At 42.2% G+C, this 15,012-nt stretch overlaps 1 protein-coding gene across 4 annotated transcripts in view; it reads left to right on the top strand.

Moving 5' to 3' along the window:
• The window catches only part of BMS1 (BMS1 ribosome biogenesis factor), a 95,918-nt gene that overhangs the window by 45,396 nt on the left and 35,510 nt on the right, over positions 1-15,012 (top strand). For 3 of the 4 annotated variants that reach the window (XM_033942274.1, XM_033942271.1, XM_033942273.1), the window contains exons 11-15: positions 1,359-1,460; positions 9,738-9,892; positions 10,600-10,678; positions 13,222-13,301; positions 14,392-14,571. In XM_033942274.1, the coding sequence (XP_033798165.1) occupies positions 1,359-1,460; positions 9,738-9,892; positions 10,600-10,678; positions 13,222-13,301; positions 14,392-14,571 (596 nt within the window). The remainder of the gene's footprint in view (positions 1-1,358; positions 1,461-9,737; positions 9,893-10,599; positions 10,679-13,221; positions 13,302-14,391; positions 14,572-15,012) is intronic. The other variant, XM_033942275.1, reaches the window with a different exon arrangement.

Below are 15,012 nucleotides of genomic sequence, written 5' to 3'. Positions count from 1 at the left end.
TCCTTCAATTGAAAAAGACCCGCCTTCTTTGCATGTATATTACAGAGATATTAAAAGGGCAGTTCTATAATGTATGCATCTACATTTATGCATGTAAATATCTAGAATACTAATATATCTAAAATGGTAGAAGTGGATAAATAAATAATAAATATAGATGCTCCACTTTCTGGATTGAGAGCACCATCTCAACGGAAGAAAAGCCTCAGGTTTTATCTTGGTAGAGCATAAATCCTCAGACCTCCTCCTCCCACATTATTGGCAAAAACCTCCGAGGGGAATATTACCACTATTCAGTTTTAGTGCAGGACTGCTGAGATACAAAGCTGCCTCTGTGCTGTGAAGATACAAGTGATATTTAAACAGTAGCCAATGTTTCACGTATAAGACCGTTTCTTCAGGGCATATCGACTTTCACTTTCCCACACAATTTGAGTTGCTCGCTTGCTCGCTCTCACCAGCGCACTTGTATCTTCACAGTACAGAGGCAGCTGTGTATCTCAGTCCTGCACTAAAACTGAATAGTGGTAATAGCACATTCCCCTTGGAAGTTTTTGCCAATGATGTGGGCGGAGGAGGTCTGAGCATTTATGCTCTACCAAGATAAAACCTGAGGCTTTTCTTCCGTTGAGATAGTGCTCTCAATCCAGAAAGTGGAGCTTCTATATTTATTATTAAATATTTAGAATACTTGCATTTATATGGGTATGTCTGCAAATAGTCACTTAATTTGTATATTTGAAGTGGGGAGGAGTACATATAGTTGGCATATGGGCAGGACTTAGGTAGGGCTCCCACTTAATGTGGGTAGCTTACAGTATTCTGCACATTACTTGTATCCTTGCCATATTTAGATGCCCACACTCAGGTTCGTCTCAAGGGTCTATGATGCCCTGAGACAACGTTTGCATTTGTACCCCCAATCCCTGCAATCTGGTTTATCTCTCCTCCCCCCTAACAGTAACCCAATATTCCCCCTCTCTCTCTCTCAAATCTCCCCCTCCTTTTGGACCAGATGATGCACTGGTTCAGAGCACCAATGATAAAGGATACTAAAATCCCATTCTGGCATCCAGCCCTCTAGAAGTTTGAAGGTAGATTAAATTGGGATTTTGGCACACTTTATCACTGACACTCAGGGCCAGAACCTTACCTGGTCCATAGGTTGAGCTGGCCCTGCCTACACTTAACTCTAAGATGATATAATTGAGGGAATCTAAATGTTAGGCATGCCAATATAGGGGTATACTAATGAATAAAACCTAAGGCAAAGGCTTCATTTTTCCAATTTTAGTGCTATAAACTTAGTGCAGGCAGAATTTCAGAAAGATGCTCTAAAATATTCCTCAACTTTTCAGGTGCTCTGAAGTGGAAGGAAAGTCTTAAGCAAAAGGCAGCAGAAGCTTTTCTAAGACAGCAACAGTCTGCTCCAAACCTCCGCAAGTTTGTTTATGGAACAGGTAAGAAGGAAAAAAAAAAGTACAAGAACATACGTGTTGATTGAACTTATCTTTAATTCTTGATATTGTCGTAGCTACTTTAACTTGTGCTGCTTTTGTTTTTCTGTGTAAGATATTACTCCTGGTGGAATTCTGCGCAACTGCAACACAGCACAGAATTTACCATCCATGCAGAATTCACATGCTGTGCAAAATTCTATGAAAACCTTATGTTCTGACCCTGTCCTTTTACCTTCCTTCTCCCCTGCGTGAGTCTGGCCTCTTTCCCTCCCACTGACAACATCCCCCCCCTTGGTGAGATCAGACATACCTGCGGGCCTCTCAGAGTAGCAGTGAAAGCCGGCCGGCAGAGGCAGTGCTGTGAACAGGTTGCTTGTGGCCAGCTCCATCAGGGTGTTTCCTCTACTGTATCACTTCCTGTAGACATGATGCAACAGAGGGAAGGCCCTAGTAGGGCCAGCCGCAAGCAGCCTGTTCATAGCACTGCCTCTGCCAGCCTCTGGAAGGACCACAGGTATATCTGATCTCACAGGGAGGTTGGTCAGAGGGAGGGAGACAGGTCAGACCCATGCTGGGGTGAAGGAGGGGACGGGGACATGGATGCTAGACTAAAATTTTGGGGGAGGAGAAGGAGGGAACATGGATGCTAGCCCTGTAATGGGGCGGAGAGGAGGGAACATGGATGCTAAGCCTATGTTGGGGGAGAGAGGAGGGAACATGGATGCTGGACTGCAAGGGAGGGGGAAAATGGAGGGGACATGAATCCTGGACTACAAGTGGGCAGGGGAGAGGAGGGGGCATGGATGATAGACCGACAAGGGGAGGAGTTGATGCTGCACTACAAGTGGGAGGGGGGAGGAGTGGACATGGATGCTAGACCTGGGGGAGAGGAGGGGAGGGGAAATGGATGCTGGACCTGTAAGTAAATTATTCAGGTACTCAAGCATTTATCCCTAACTGTCCTGGGGAGCTCCCACTCTATCTAATGTACCTGGGGCAATGGGGATTAAGTGACTTGCCCAGGGTCACAAGGAGCAGTGCGGGATTTGAACCCACAACTTCAGGGAGCCAAAGCTGTAGCTCTAACCACTGCACCACACACTCCCACTTGTGGTTTTACAGTTGTACCAGTCTTATACATTTACCCACAGAGCAAACATAAATTTGGTTCTAAGTCCTTACCTTGCATGAGATAACACAAGCATCTTCGACTAGTACCCTGATAGAATAGAAAACCAGAGAGAATAAATCCTTGATTTATTTAATAAAGCAAGACAGTTAATATACTGATGTGGTCTAGTAGGTGGAAAATTAGTTCAATAAAGTAATGGGAAATGATCTGTTTTTAAAGACATTTGCACCAAATGGGAACTATCATGAAATGTTCTTGATTAAATAATAATCAAGTAGAGTTTATGGACATTATTGGTAGTTTATTCTGTTTGCACCTCTCGCCCCCCAACACTACCCTTCTCTTGAGACAAAGAAGGTCTTATTTCAAACATATTGATTTCCATTTTATCTTAAAAGTGAAAATTGTGAAGAAAAAAACCTATTAATTTACCAAGATGACCACTGAGTGATAATTAAGTTATTTGATGATATTCTGGTTCTTTTGGAATGACATCAGCTTAGGATATATGTTTCCAAATGTGTACATAGAACAAAGCATGATATATCTAACATGGAACCACACTCTGCAAAAGCAGAGATAGATATGCATCATAATTGGGGGTGAAGGGGAACTGATGTAATCAGAGAGCTCCCTTAGCTCCACCCATTTATTTTATTAAATATAGTATACATACAGTCGACTCCACTTAAGTGCATGCCCTTCGGACCGAATCACTTCATGCGCTTAAACGTAGTGTGCGTTTAATAGGAGTACCACTTTTTAGTCATGAAAAATCACAGTACACTGTAGTCAAATGCAATAAAACTTTTATTCAACTAGAAACACACCTAATACAATGTAATACTGTTCAGTTATAGAAAGAGTACTGTTCGGCCTAATGCAATAAACCTTTTTTAAAACCAACATTCTACTGAAATAATCAGTAATTGTTTTCTGCGCGCAGATTGCACGATTCAGGCTGTGTATCTGACTACTGATGCTGTAAAACTGTCCATAGTTGTGACAGCTATTTATTTCCAGATAACAACACAGCATGTGTAGGATTTCAGCGTGTCCGAGAAGGAAACAATTTCTTTAGGTGGTTCATTAGTATTGATAACAACAACAGTACCTCCGTCCTCATCAGACTCTTGGTTGTCTGCAGTGTCCTTTATGACTGTATAGATATCGGAATTAGTGCTGTCAGAGATGATGTGGGCAGATCGTTGTCAGTGGTGACATACAGCTCAAACTCTTGTAACGAGAGTCCAAATGGGAGTTCAATGGACGAAGTGTCAGCTTCAGTTGTCTCATCAGATGCGTGAATGAAGCTCGGACATCGATAGCAATTTAAAATCGTTGATGATGAGACTCGACTCCATGCCTCCCGTACCATATGAAGAATCGAGCACCGTCATTTTTCTTGCGAGCTCAGCTGTTCGACGGCTGACTTCCATGCTTGCCATCACATTTCTTAGGATGAGTGACCTGTAATGACATTTGAAGTTTGCGATTATCCCTTGGTCCATTGGCTGGATCAAAGAGGTCATGTTTGGTGGCAGAAACATGAGTTTGATGTTGGTTAGTCTTACGTCATTGCTGTGTGCTGTGCAGTTATCACACAGCATTACAATGTGCCTCCTACGCCTTCTCATCAGATTGTCAAGCTTCTGTAACCATTCAATCCACATTGTCATTGCCATCCATATGTTTTTGTTGCTTTCATATTCAACATGAGGGTGTTTAATGTTTTTGAAGCACCGAGGATTTTGATTCTTTTCACTACCATCTATATTGCAACTGAGCAGCAATGTTAATCGTTCCTTTGGCACCTTGAAGCCAACAGCTTTGCTGCGTTTGAAAGCCAATGTTCCATCAAGGATGGCACGCCAGTACAGGCCCATCTCATCGGCATTGAAAACGTCACATGGTTCATATCCACCAATGACTGATGTCAACACTTCCATGACGCATCTTTCTGTACCAGACTCATCCACATCTTGTTTTTCGTCATGCTGCTTCTTAAATTTTATGTCATTACAAACTTTCCACCTCTTTAACCATACTTTTGTTGCTTTGAAGTCTTCTATGCCCAGTTCTTCAGATAACTGTGCCGCTTTATCCATCAGCAGAGGTCCACTGATTGACAGTTGTCGACTTCTAGCTTCAACAAACCATTGCAGCAACGTCTGTTCAACATCTCCAGCCTTCCCAGTTCTTTTCTGTTTTCTGGTAGGATTGCTGTTGTTTTGCCAGCAGGAAATTGTCCAATCCTTTCTTGAACCCCAGTACTGTACTCTGCCCTATTATGCCCTCTGGAAGCGCATTTCAGGTGTCCACCACATATTGAATAAAGAAGAACTTCCTAGCATTCGTTTTGAATCTGTCCCCTTTCAACTTTTCCGAATGCCCTCTTGTTCTTTTATTTTTCGAAAGTTTGAAGAATCTGTCCTTCTCTACTCTCTCTATGCCCTTCATGATCTTTTAAGTCTCTATCATATCCCCTCTAAGTCTCCTTTTCTCCAGGGAAAAGAGTCCCAGGTTTTCCATTCTCTCAGCGTATGAAAGGTTTTCCATCCCTTTTATCAGACGTGTCGCTCTCCTCTGAATCCTCTCGAGTATTGTCATATCCTTCTTAAGGTACGGCAACCAATATTGGACGCAGTACTCCAGATGTGGACGCACCATCGCCCGATACAATGGCAGGATAACTTCTTTCGTTCTAGTTGTAATACCCTTCTTGATTATGCCTAGCATTCTTTTCGCCTTCTTAGCGGCCGCTGCACACTGTGCTGTCGGCTTCATTGTCATGTCCACCATTACCCCCAATTCCCTTTCTTGGGTACTCTCATTCAATAACATCCCTCCCATCGTATAGTTGTATCTCGGGTTTCTGTTTCCCACATGTAATACTTTACATTTCTCAACGTTGAACTTCATCTGCCATCTCGTCGCCCATTTCTCTAGTTTGTTCAACTCCCTTTGCAGTTTTTCGCAGTCCTCTTTAGTCCGAGCTCCACTAAATAGTTTGGTGTCATCCGCAAATTTTATTATCTCACACTTCATCCGTTTCTAGATCATTTATGAATATATTAAATAGCAGCGGCCCGAGCACCGAGCCCTGCGGGACCCCACTCGTGACCCTCCTCCAGTCCGAGTAGTGGCCCTTCACTCCCACTCTCTGTTTCCTACCCGCTAACCAGTTTCTGATCCATCTATGTACGTCTCCTTCCACCCCATGGTTCTTCAGTTTTCGGAGTAGGCGTTCATGGGGCACCTTGTCAAAGGCTTTTTGGAAATCTAGATATATGATGTCTATGGGGGTCTCCTCTGTCCATCCATTTGTTAATTCCTTCGAAGAAGTGCAATAAGTTCTTTAGGCACGATATCCCCTTGCAGAAACCATGTTGGCTGGTTATCAGAAGTTCGTTTCTTTCAAAATGTTCATCGATGTTTTCTTTTATCAGTGCTTCTGCCATTTTCCCCGGGACCAAGGTCAGACTCACCGGTCTGTAGTTTTCCGGGTCACCTCTTGATCCCTTTTTAAAGATGGGCGTAACGTTGGCTATCTTCCAATCCTCTGGGATCAAGCCTGTTTTCAGGGATAGATTGCAAATTTGCTGCAGTAGTTCCGCTATCTCCTCCTTTAATTCCTTCGGAACCCTTGGATGGATTCCGTCCGGTCAGTTTTTAGTTTTTCTATCTGCCTGCATACATCTTCAATGGATGTTAATTTTTCTGCTTGATTTCCATTGAAGGATTGCTCAGTATGTTGGATGTGTCTTCGTTTGTAAATACAGACGAAAAGAACATGTTAAGTCTTTCTGCCACTTCTTTCTCCTCCTTCACCACTCCCTTCCTGTCTCTGTCATCCAGCGGTCCCACATCCTCCCTTTAGCCGGTTGCTTCCCTTTGAAATTTCGTGCTTCCCTGGCCAGCCTCTCTTCATACTCTCTTTTGACTTTTCGAACCACACGGTGACATTCTTTTTGATACTTCCTGTGCTCTTTCCAGTTCCCCTCAGTTTTGTCCGTTTTCCATTTCCTGAATGAATTTTTCTTATTGCCTATTGCTTCCTTCACTATTTTAGTTATCCATGCCGGGTCTTTTGTTCGACTCTTTTTGCACCCCTTTCTGAATCTGGGGATATACAGATTTTGCGCCTCGCTCACCATGTCCTTGAGAAAAGACCAGGTATGTTCTATCGTTTGCCATTTTTTGGAAGTGTTCCTAAGTTTCTTCCTTACCATTTCCCTCATTGCTTCGTGGTTTCCTTTCCTGAAGTTGAAAGTTGTTGCTATGGTTCTCTTTCCTTTCGGTATTTCTACCTCAACCTTGAACTTGATCATGTTATGATCGCTGTTTCCCAACGGTCCCACTACTTCCACTTCCTTTGCAGGTCCCCTTAACCCATTTAGGATTAGATCCAGAGTGGCATTTCCTCTCGTTGGTTCTCTAACAAGCTGCTCCTTGAAACAATCTTGTATAGCCTCCAGGAATTCTGTCTTCCTGGCGCAATTTGAGCTTCCAAGATTCCAGTCTATCCTGGGTAGTTGGTCTCCCATAATAACCGTGTTACCGCTTTTGCATTCTCGCTTCATCTCGGCTTCCATTTCTTCATTGATATCCCCAGTTTGCCCGGGTGGATGATAATATAGGCCCATCTTTATTTCAGTCCCTTTCCTTCCCGGTATTTTAACCCATAGCGATTCCAGCTTGTTGGTCATCTCTGCTGTGTCCATTTTTGTCGATTGTATGCTTTCTTTTATGCATAGGGCTATTCTACCTCCTTTCTGTCCTGACCTGTCCTGGCGATAGAGCTTGTACCCCGGCAGTGCTGTATCCCATTTGTTTTCTTCATTCCACCACGTTTCAGAGACTCCAATGATGTCTATGTCCTCTGCATTGGCCATAGCTTCTAATTCCCCAATTTTGTTTCTTAGGCTCCTTGCATTAATATATATGCAATTTAGATCCTGGTATTTTCTTGTCTTCATTTCCTTTCCCTGTGCTTCAGTCTTTAGTTTCTTCTCTTTTGCTACAATCCTTCTAACCTCCTCTTCTGGGTTAGTCGACTCCTGTAATTTGTCCATTGTTTCTTCCCAGCCTTTTTTCCCCTCGGTATCTTCACGGGATACCTTCTTCCGAATCGTCGACGCTTGGTCGACTGTCGGCTTTCCCCTTCTTCTTAGTTTAAAGCCTGTTCTATTCCTCTCCTGATGTTGTTTGCTAGAAGTCTTGTTCCCGCTGCGCTCAGGTGCAGTCCATCTCTCCTGTAGAGCTTGCTCTTGCTGCAGAACGTTGTCTAGTTCCTCACAAAGTGGAACCCTTCTTCCTCACACCATCTCCTCATCCATGCATTTATTGATGGTAGTTCCTTCTGCCTTTTCACATCTGCCCTCGGTACTGGTAGGATCTCTGAGAACGCTAACTTCTGGGTCCTCATCTTCAGCTTCCTTCCCAGAATCTTGAACTGTTCTATCAGCGTGCTTCTTCTGTAGTCTCTCCTGCTGACATCGTTCGTCCCAATGTGGATCATTACTGTGGTCTCTTCCGTCTCTGCTCCTTCTAGGATCTTTCCAATTTTGTCCACGATGTCCTTGGTTCTTGCTCCTGGGAGGCAGGTCACCAGTCGATCTTCTCTCCCTCCTGCTATGTGGCTGTCCACATGTCTCAGGATCGAGTCTCCCACTAGGATCGCTGACTTTCCCTTCTTTAGTTTTCGCTTCGGTCTCAGGTCAGTGTCCTCGGTGTGCTTTGCTGCTTCTTCTCCTGGGCATCGACTAGCCATTTTCTCCCCCTGTGGGTGTCTTCTATGAGGTCATATGCTTCTTGTTCTCCCTTATTCGCGGTTTTAAATTTAAAAAATGCATTTTCATTTTTTAGGCTATTTTAAGCCCCCCCCTTTAGCCTTACCTGGTGGTCTAGTGGGTTTTCAGGGCAGGAGCGATTTTCCCATGCTCCTGCCCCGTGCAGATTGCTCACAGGAAATGGCTCTAGAGACTACAGGAGCTTAAGTTCCTGTGAGCGATCTGCATGGGGCCGGAGCATAGGAAGATCGCTCCTGCCCCAAAAACTCGCTAGACCACTAGATAAGGCTTAAAGGGGAGGGGGTTTCAGGGCTTAAAATAGGCGGGGGTTAGGGGCAGAACCGACCCAAATATTATTTGTGGGTTTTTTTAATATTTGCGGGCCGGCTCTGCCCCAAACCCCCACAAATACGGAGGGGGACGTGTCTAGCCTACTCTGATAGAGAGGGGTCTCAAATTTCCATTGAAAGCAGTCTCACTTAAATGTTTGATGATTATTGATATCTTCTGCTACCCCGAGGATTAATTTTAAGTGACTTTTGCAATATTTAGTGTTTTTTTGAATTCTTGAATATGATTATTTTGCACTTGGCACTTTGGGCAACTATTTTTGCATGTTTTTATATTGATTTGAAAGCCAAAAAAGTAACAAATCAGTTATATTAGCCACAGGGTGTACAGCATGATGTTTATGGGCTATTCCTGCAATGCATTCTAGGGTGCTAGATGCTTGGATAAACCCTGGTGAACTGTTTGAATGATGCCGAAAAAGTTCCCATGCTTTATAAATTAGGACACCATTCATGTAAACAGTATGTTTAAGAGCCCTCAGTTCCTAGTGTACTAAGAATCGAAAGCAGGTCTTTTTCTACTAGCTAGTGGTTAGGGCTACAGCCTCAGCACCCTGAGGTTGCAGGTTCAAGCCCAACGCTGCTCCTTATGACCCTGGCCAAGTCTTTTAACACACCATTGCCCCAGGTATGTTGGACAGATTATGAGCTCACTGGGACAGATAGGGAGAAATACTTGAGCACTTGAATGTAAACCACTTAGTGTGGTGCAACGGTTAGAGCTACAGCCTCAGCACCCCTAATGTTGTGGGTTCAAATACCACACTGTTCCTTGTGACCCCGGGCAAATCACTTAATTCCCCATTGCCCCAGATACATTAGACAGTGTGAGAGCCCTTCGGGACAGATAGAGAAAAATGCTTGAGTACCTGAGTATAAACAATTTGGGCTATAAGTGGTATATAAATAGTTCAATAAATAAAATAAGTGGTCTATATAAATAAGTTAAATAAATAAAAATGAATAAGTGACATTTTTACTAGTTGACTGTTTCCTTTTGTAGTGACTGAAAAAGAAGAGGAAGAGGAGGACTGTGAAAATGAACTAGGGGGGTTGTTTCATGTTAGTCGCCCTGACACAGAATCCAAGCGCAGTTTGAATGCTCTTGACTGCTCCAAATTTCCTGTGCAGAACCCACAAGACTGGAACTTGGAAGAGGTACAGTATTACAGTAAAAACTGTGTAATAATATGGGCATGTTTCAAGCAAACTAGTAATCCTCTCTGTATCTTCATTGAAGTTCTCCTTTTTAATGTGATTTACTTTGACAAATTATTGACTGCTCGTTTCTGACTCGTATGACTTTCAGAAAATTTGTGATTACAATATAAATACTAAAGAGGTTCTTCCCCAACACATCTAGGTTGCTTGTGTGGTAGAATACTCATATATTTAAGTTTTCTGTGGATTATGGAACCTTTGTTATTTTTAAACAGTCCCCAAGATCTATATTGTTTATGAGATTTTTTTTTTTACTTCATACTTTTTGGAGATTAATATGATAATACATCATCAGGAAAGAGAAAACAGTAAAGAGACAAAAAAGAAAAAAAAATCCTCCATAAGGAAAAACACAGAAACATAATTATACAAATAAGAATTATATATACACTACAATATAATTAGTCCTCTGTGTCAAAGGAATCAAGCTCGGCACTTAAGTTAGGTTTACTGGTCTGTAATTTCCCTGATCCCTGGAACCCGTTTTAAAAATCGGTGTAACATTGGCTACAAACCTTTAAACAGAACAGTTGCTTTTGGCTGATGCCATGTGCTGATATGAATTATTACAATAAGAGATTTTCACAGTGTTCTAACAGTGTGTAGGTATATATAATTTTTTATTTCTTACATTTTTGTTGAAGATTATGAACAGCATCAGAGATTGCTTTGTCACTGGGAAATGGGAATTGGATAAAGATGCAGCAAAATTGTTAGAAGATGGTAAGTCTGTTAGTTTTTGTTCATAAAGGCAGGCTTTTACAGAGGCTTTTTTTTTTTCTCTCTCATTCTTAAAAAAATGGAATTATAATTTTTATTTATTTATTTGGATTTATATCCCATCCTTCCCAAAGAGCTCGGAACAGTTTACAGAGGGGTGTCAAAGTCCCTCCTTGAGGACCGCAATCCAGTCGGGTTTTCAGGATTTCCCCAATGAATATGCATGAGATCTATTTGCATGCACAGCTTTCATTGTATGCTAATAGATCTCATGCATATTCACTGGGGAGAAATCCTGAAAACCTGACTGGATTGCGGCCCTTGAGGAGGGAGTTTACATACAATAGAAACATAGAAACAGTGTATGACGGCGGAAAAGGGCCGACGGCCCAACAAGTCTTCCCACTCAAGAACCCTCCCTCCCTCGAGAATCCATTTATTAAGCATTCTTCTTGAGTGATCCCATCTGTCTGTCCCATCGTCCCTTGAAGTCGAACGTGTTACTGGCCTCGACTACCTGACATGGAAGACCATTCCATCGATCAATTACCCTTTCAGTGAAGAAGTATTTCCTGGTGTCACCATGAAATCTTCCTCCTCTGAGCTTTAGCGGATACCCTCTTGTCGCCGTGGGACCGGTAAGAAAAAAGATTTCTTCCTCCAACCTCAATGCGGCCCATGATGTATTTGAATGTTTCTATCATGTCCCCCCTTTCTCTGCGCTCTTCGAGAGAATATAAGCACAGTCTGCTCAAACGTTCTTCATATGGGAGATCTTTAAGTCTTGAGACCATTCTGGTGGCCATTCGCTGAATCGACTCCATTCTCTTCACATCTTTTTGATAATGTGGCCTCCAAAACTGAACACAGTACTCCAGGTGAGGTCTCGCCATGGATCTGTACAACGACAGTATAACTTCAGGTTTTCGGCTAATAAAACATACAATATATACCTTGTTGTTCTATCTAATCTAATGCTATTAATTGTAATCCACTCTGACATATTACAAATAGTAGACTATCAAATCTTTTAAACTATTAAACTATACTATTAAAGGTACGCTGCTGAGCAACACACACTAAATGCCAAACTGCCAATAAGAATGGAATGTGTGGTTCAGCAGTGCACATTTATAAAAGGACCCCATAGAAAGATATTGTGAAGGGTTTGGTGGTGGGAGAGATGCTCTGCAGACTTTCCTCTTGGAATTTGATTTTAATATTTTAGCCCTAAATCTAGCCAGCCCTATGTTTAAAACACTTATCTGTATAGCACAGGGCACTCCATTTAGGTGTCCTAGTAATACACGATGAGAGGCCATTCTGTGTTGACATGTGCGTAAACATTGCCCTTTTCCCCCATGTGTGTAAAGATATTTAATGATTCATTTACCTGAGGGGTTTATACTTATGGGGGATTTTGATCACCTTTCCCCAACGATTCTAGTTTAAAGCCCTCTAGTAGGGTAGAAAAGTGTCACTCAGTGGTAGGACTGGTGATTTTTAAGAGTACCGTATTTTCACGAAGATAACGCGCACTCGTGTAAAACGCGCACATGGGTATAGCGTGCGGGAAACCGACATATGTAAAAAAAATTTTATATACCACACGCACCCGTATACCGCGCATGCTGCCCCGACTCTCCCGTCGCCGTCCAACTCTCCTTTCGCCCGCCCCGACTCTCCTTTCCCCCTTGAAGTCCTGTCCCCACCCTGAAAGCCTGATGCCCCCCCCCCGACGTCCGATTCACCCCCCCCGAAGGACCACTCGCACGCACCCCCACCCCGAAGGACCGCTCGCACTCACTCCCACCCGCACCCCCACCCTGAAGGACCGCTTGCATCCCCACAGCCTCCCGACCCCCCCCCCCCCTCATCATGTAGAAGCTCCTACCGGTGTCCTGCTGCTTCCTCTTGGCGGTCCAGGCCCTTCTGTGAGCCCTGCGTCTGCGCTGCTTCGTCTTCCGGCGGTCCCGCCCTTTGTCTGACGTCAGAGAAAGGGCGGGACCACCGGAAGACGAAACAGCGCAGACGCAGGGCTCACAGAAAGGCCGGGACCGCCAAGAGGAAGCAGCAGGACACTGGTAGGAGCTTCTACGTGATGAGGGGGGGGGTCGTCGGGAGGCTGTGGGGGTGCGAGCGGTCCTTCAGGGTGGGGGTGCGGGTGAGAGTGTGTGCGAGCGGTCCTTTGGGGTGGGGGGGAACTATGTAAAAAAAAATTTGTAAAACGCGTATAACGCACAAGGTTATGCACGGTTTGTAAAAACCGTGTATAACGTGCGCATTATATGCGTGAAAATACAGTAATCCAGGAAAGATATTTCTCTGAGAACAATATATTCAAATGAATTAGCTTTGCAGAAATCCTGACAGTAAAGAACTTTACTCCTAGCCCAAGGTATGTGAAGTATGATCTCAATCTCAAATTTCTGCTGTTTCTCCTCTTAAAATTTGCAGTGTGTCAGAGAGATTCTTTTTCTAGTTTGTAAGATTAATATATGTAGGCAACGTTTTTCTTATTTATAGTATATATGTTACTGATTTAGCAGAAGCAGTCTACGGTGATTTTGAAGACCTGGAGACAGGAGCTGTACACAAAGGAAAACCTGAGACTTTGCAGCAAGAAGTAAGTAAAATATAGCAAACAAAAGAATTTTTAAAAATTCACTAGTTAAAATATATTGGACAATAATTTTTTTTATTATTGCTTTCTCTCCACTTTTTTTCCTGTTTTCTTGCTTTTCTCTTTTATTAGCCACATGTTTTTTGCATTTTTTTTTTTTTTTGCTAGAGTCTATATTAAGCATACCTCGCATTTGTTTTCTTGCCAGCTCTTTGTGTCTCACTCTCTGCTTTTAGCTTAACTTTCTGCCCTTTGTTCTTCTTTTCAGATTTGTCTCCTCTCACTTTAGCTTCCCCACCTACAAAACTATCTCTTTTCCTTCTTTCCAAGAAAAGATGCATCTTGGGTCACAGGAAAGATGATGGGGTGATTTTTCTCCCCTCTTTGTTGTGTGACTTTGTTTTTCAGAAGAAAATCAAAAGTTAGCTAGAAGCAGTGTTATATGAATTAAATTATGAAAAATAATGGCTTAATAGCATGTACAGTTTGTATTAAAAAAGCCCATTGGCTCCCAGTCCAATATAGGATAACTTATAAGATTGCCCTTTTAATATTCAAAACCCTCAAAACTAAAGAACCAGCATTCTTTGATAAAAATCTTATACCTTATGAATCTAATAGATCCTTAAGATCCTCTGGACAGCATCTACTTTGGGTTCCTTCTTTAAAAATAATAAATACCCGTACAACAACAATATTATCAGTTACCGCACCCACACTCTGGAATGCATTACCCACTTATCTTTGGGCAGAGCAGAACTTAGATAAATTTAAAGGAGCTTTAAAAAGCTTCTTATTCATTAATGCTTTCGGCTAACTACACTATTATTCTTTTCTTATTGAACCCCTTAGTCCTTTTGTTTTTTTTCCATATATGTTTTCTTTTCTGTATTTATTGTAGTTCTCCCCTCTATCCTTTTGTTCTTATTACATTTATTTTGTGTCTTGTTCATCTGAGTATATTTTGTCTGTTTAATACTGTTATTTTTAATTCTGTTTTTACCTCTATTTTATTGCTGTAATACGCTTAATATTTTGATAAGCGTTTAATCAAATTTACAAACTTTACAATATACTACTTTTTTTTCACCAGATGACAAGGGAGAGTGAAGAAGCAGAAGAAGATCCCAAAGAAGCTGAAGCAGAAGATGACGAGAAGAAAAAACGTTTGGAAAAGAAACGGAAGCTGAAAGAGCAGTTTGATGCAGAGTATGACGATGGAGATGCCACTTACTTCGATGACTTAAAAGAGGAAATGCAGAAACAGGCTCAAGTATGGGCTCAGATGTTTAAAATCTCTCATTGTTTTGTAAACTGTATATATTTCCACATGCTTGCAGGTGAGAAGCCTCATATTCACACAAAAATATATATATATATATATATATATATATTTTTTTTTTTTGGGGGGGGAATAGAATTCCTGACACACCTTTTCGCGCTCATTTTCAAAGCAGATGGGCATCTCAAATTAGCCAAAAAAAATCCATCTACTGAAAATGTCCACATAACTTATCAAAAGGCAGAATTTGGACAGTTTACACTGCAGTCCATCCAAATAGCAAGGGGAAATGTTGGAGGGCTCTTTTGGGCAGGGCTAGGGTATGCCCAAAATTAGGATGTCTTTCAAAGATAATGGAATGGGAAGAAGCGTTCAGGTCAAAAAAAGGATGCTTTTATCAAGACCTGTTTTACTCACATCTAGGATATAAAA

Source organism: Geotrypetes seraphini, chromosome 4 (genome assembly GCF_902459505.1).
Source record: "Geotrypetes seraphini chromosome 4, aGeoSer1.1, whole genome shotgun sequence".
NCBI classification, from domain to species: Eukaryota; Metazoa; Chordata; class Amphibia; order Gymnophiona; family Dermophiidae; genus Geotrypetes; species Geotrypetes seraphini.
Note: the sequence above shows the minus strand (reverse complement) of the source record. Positions and strands in the feature narration are given on the sequence as shown.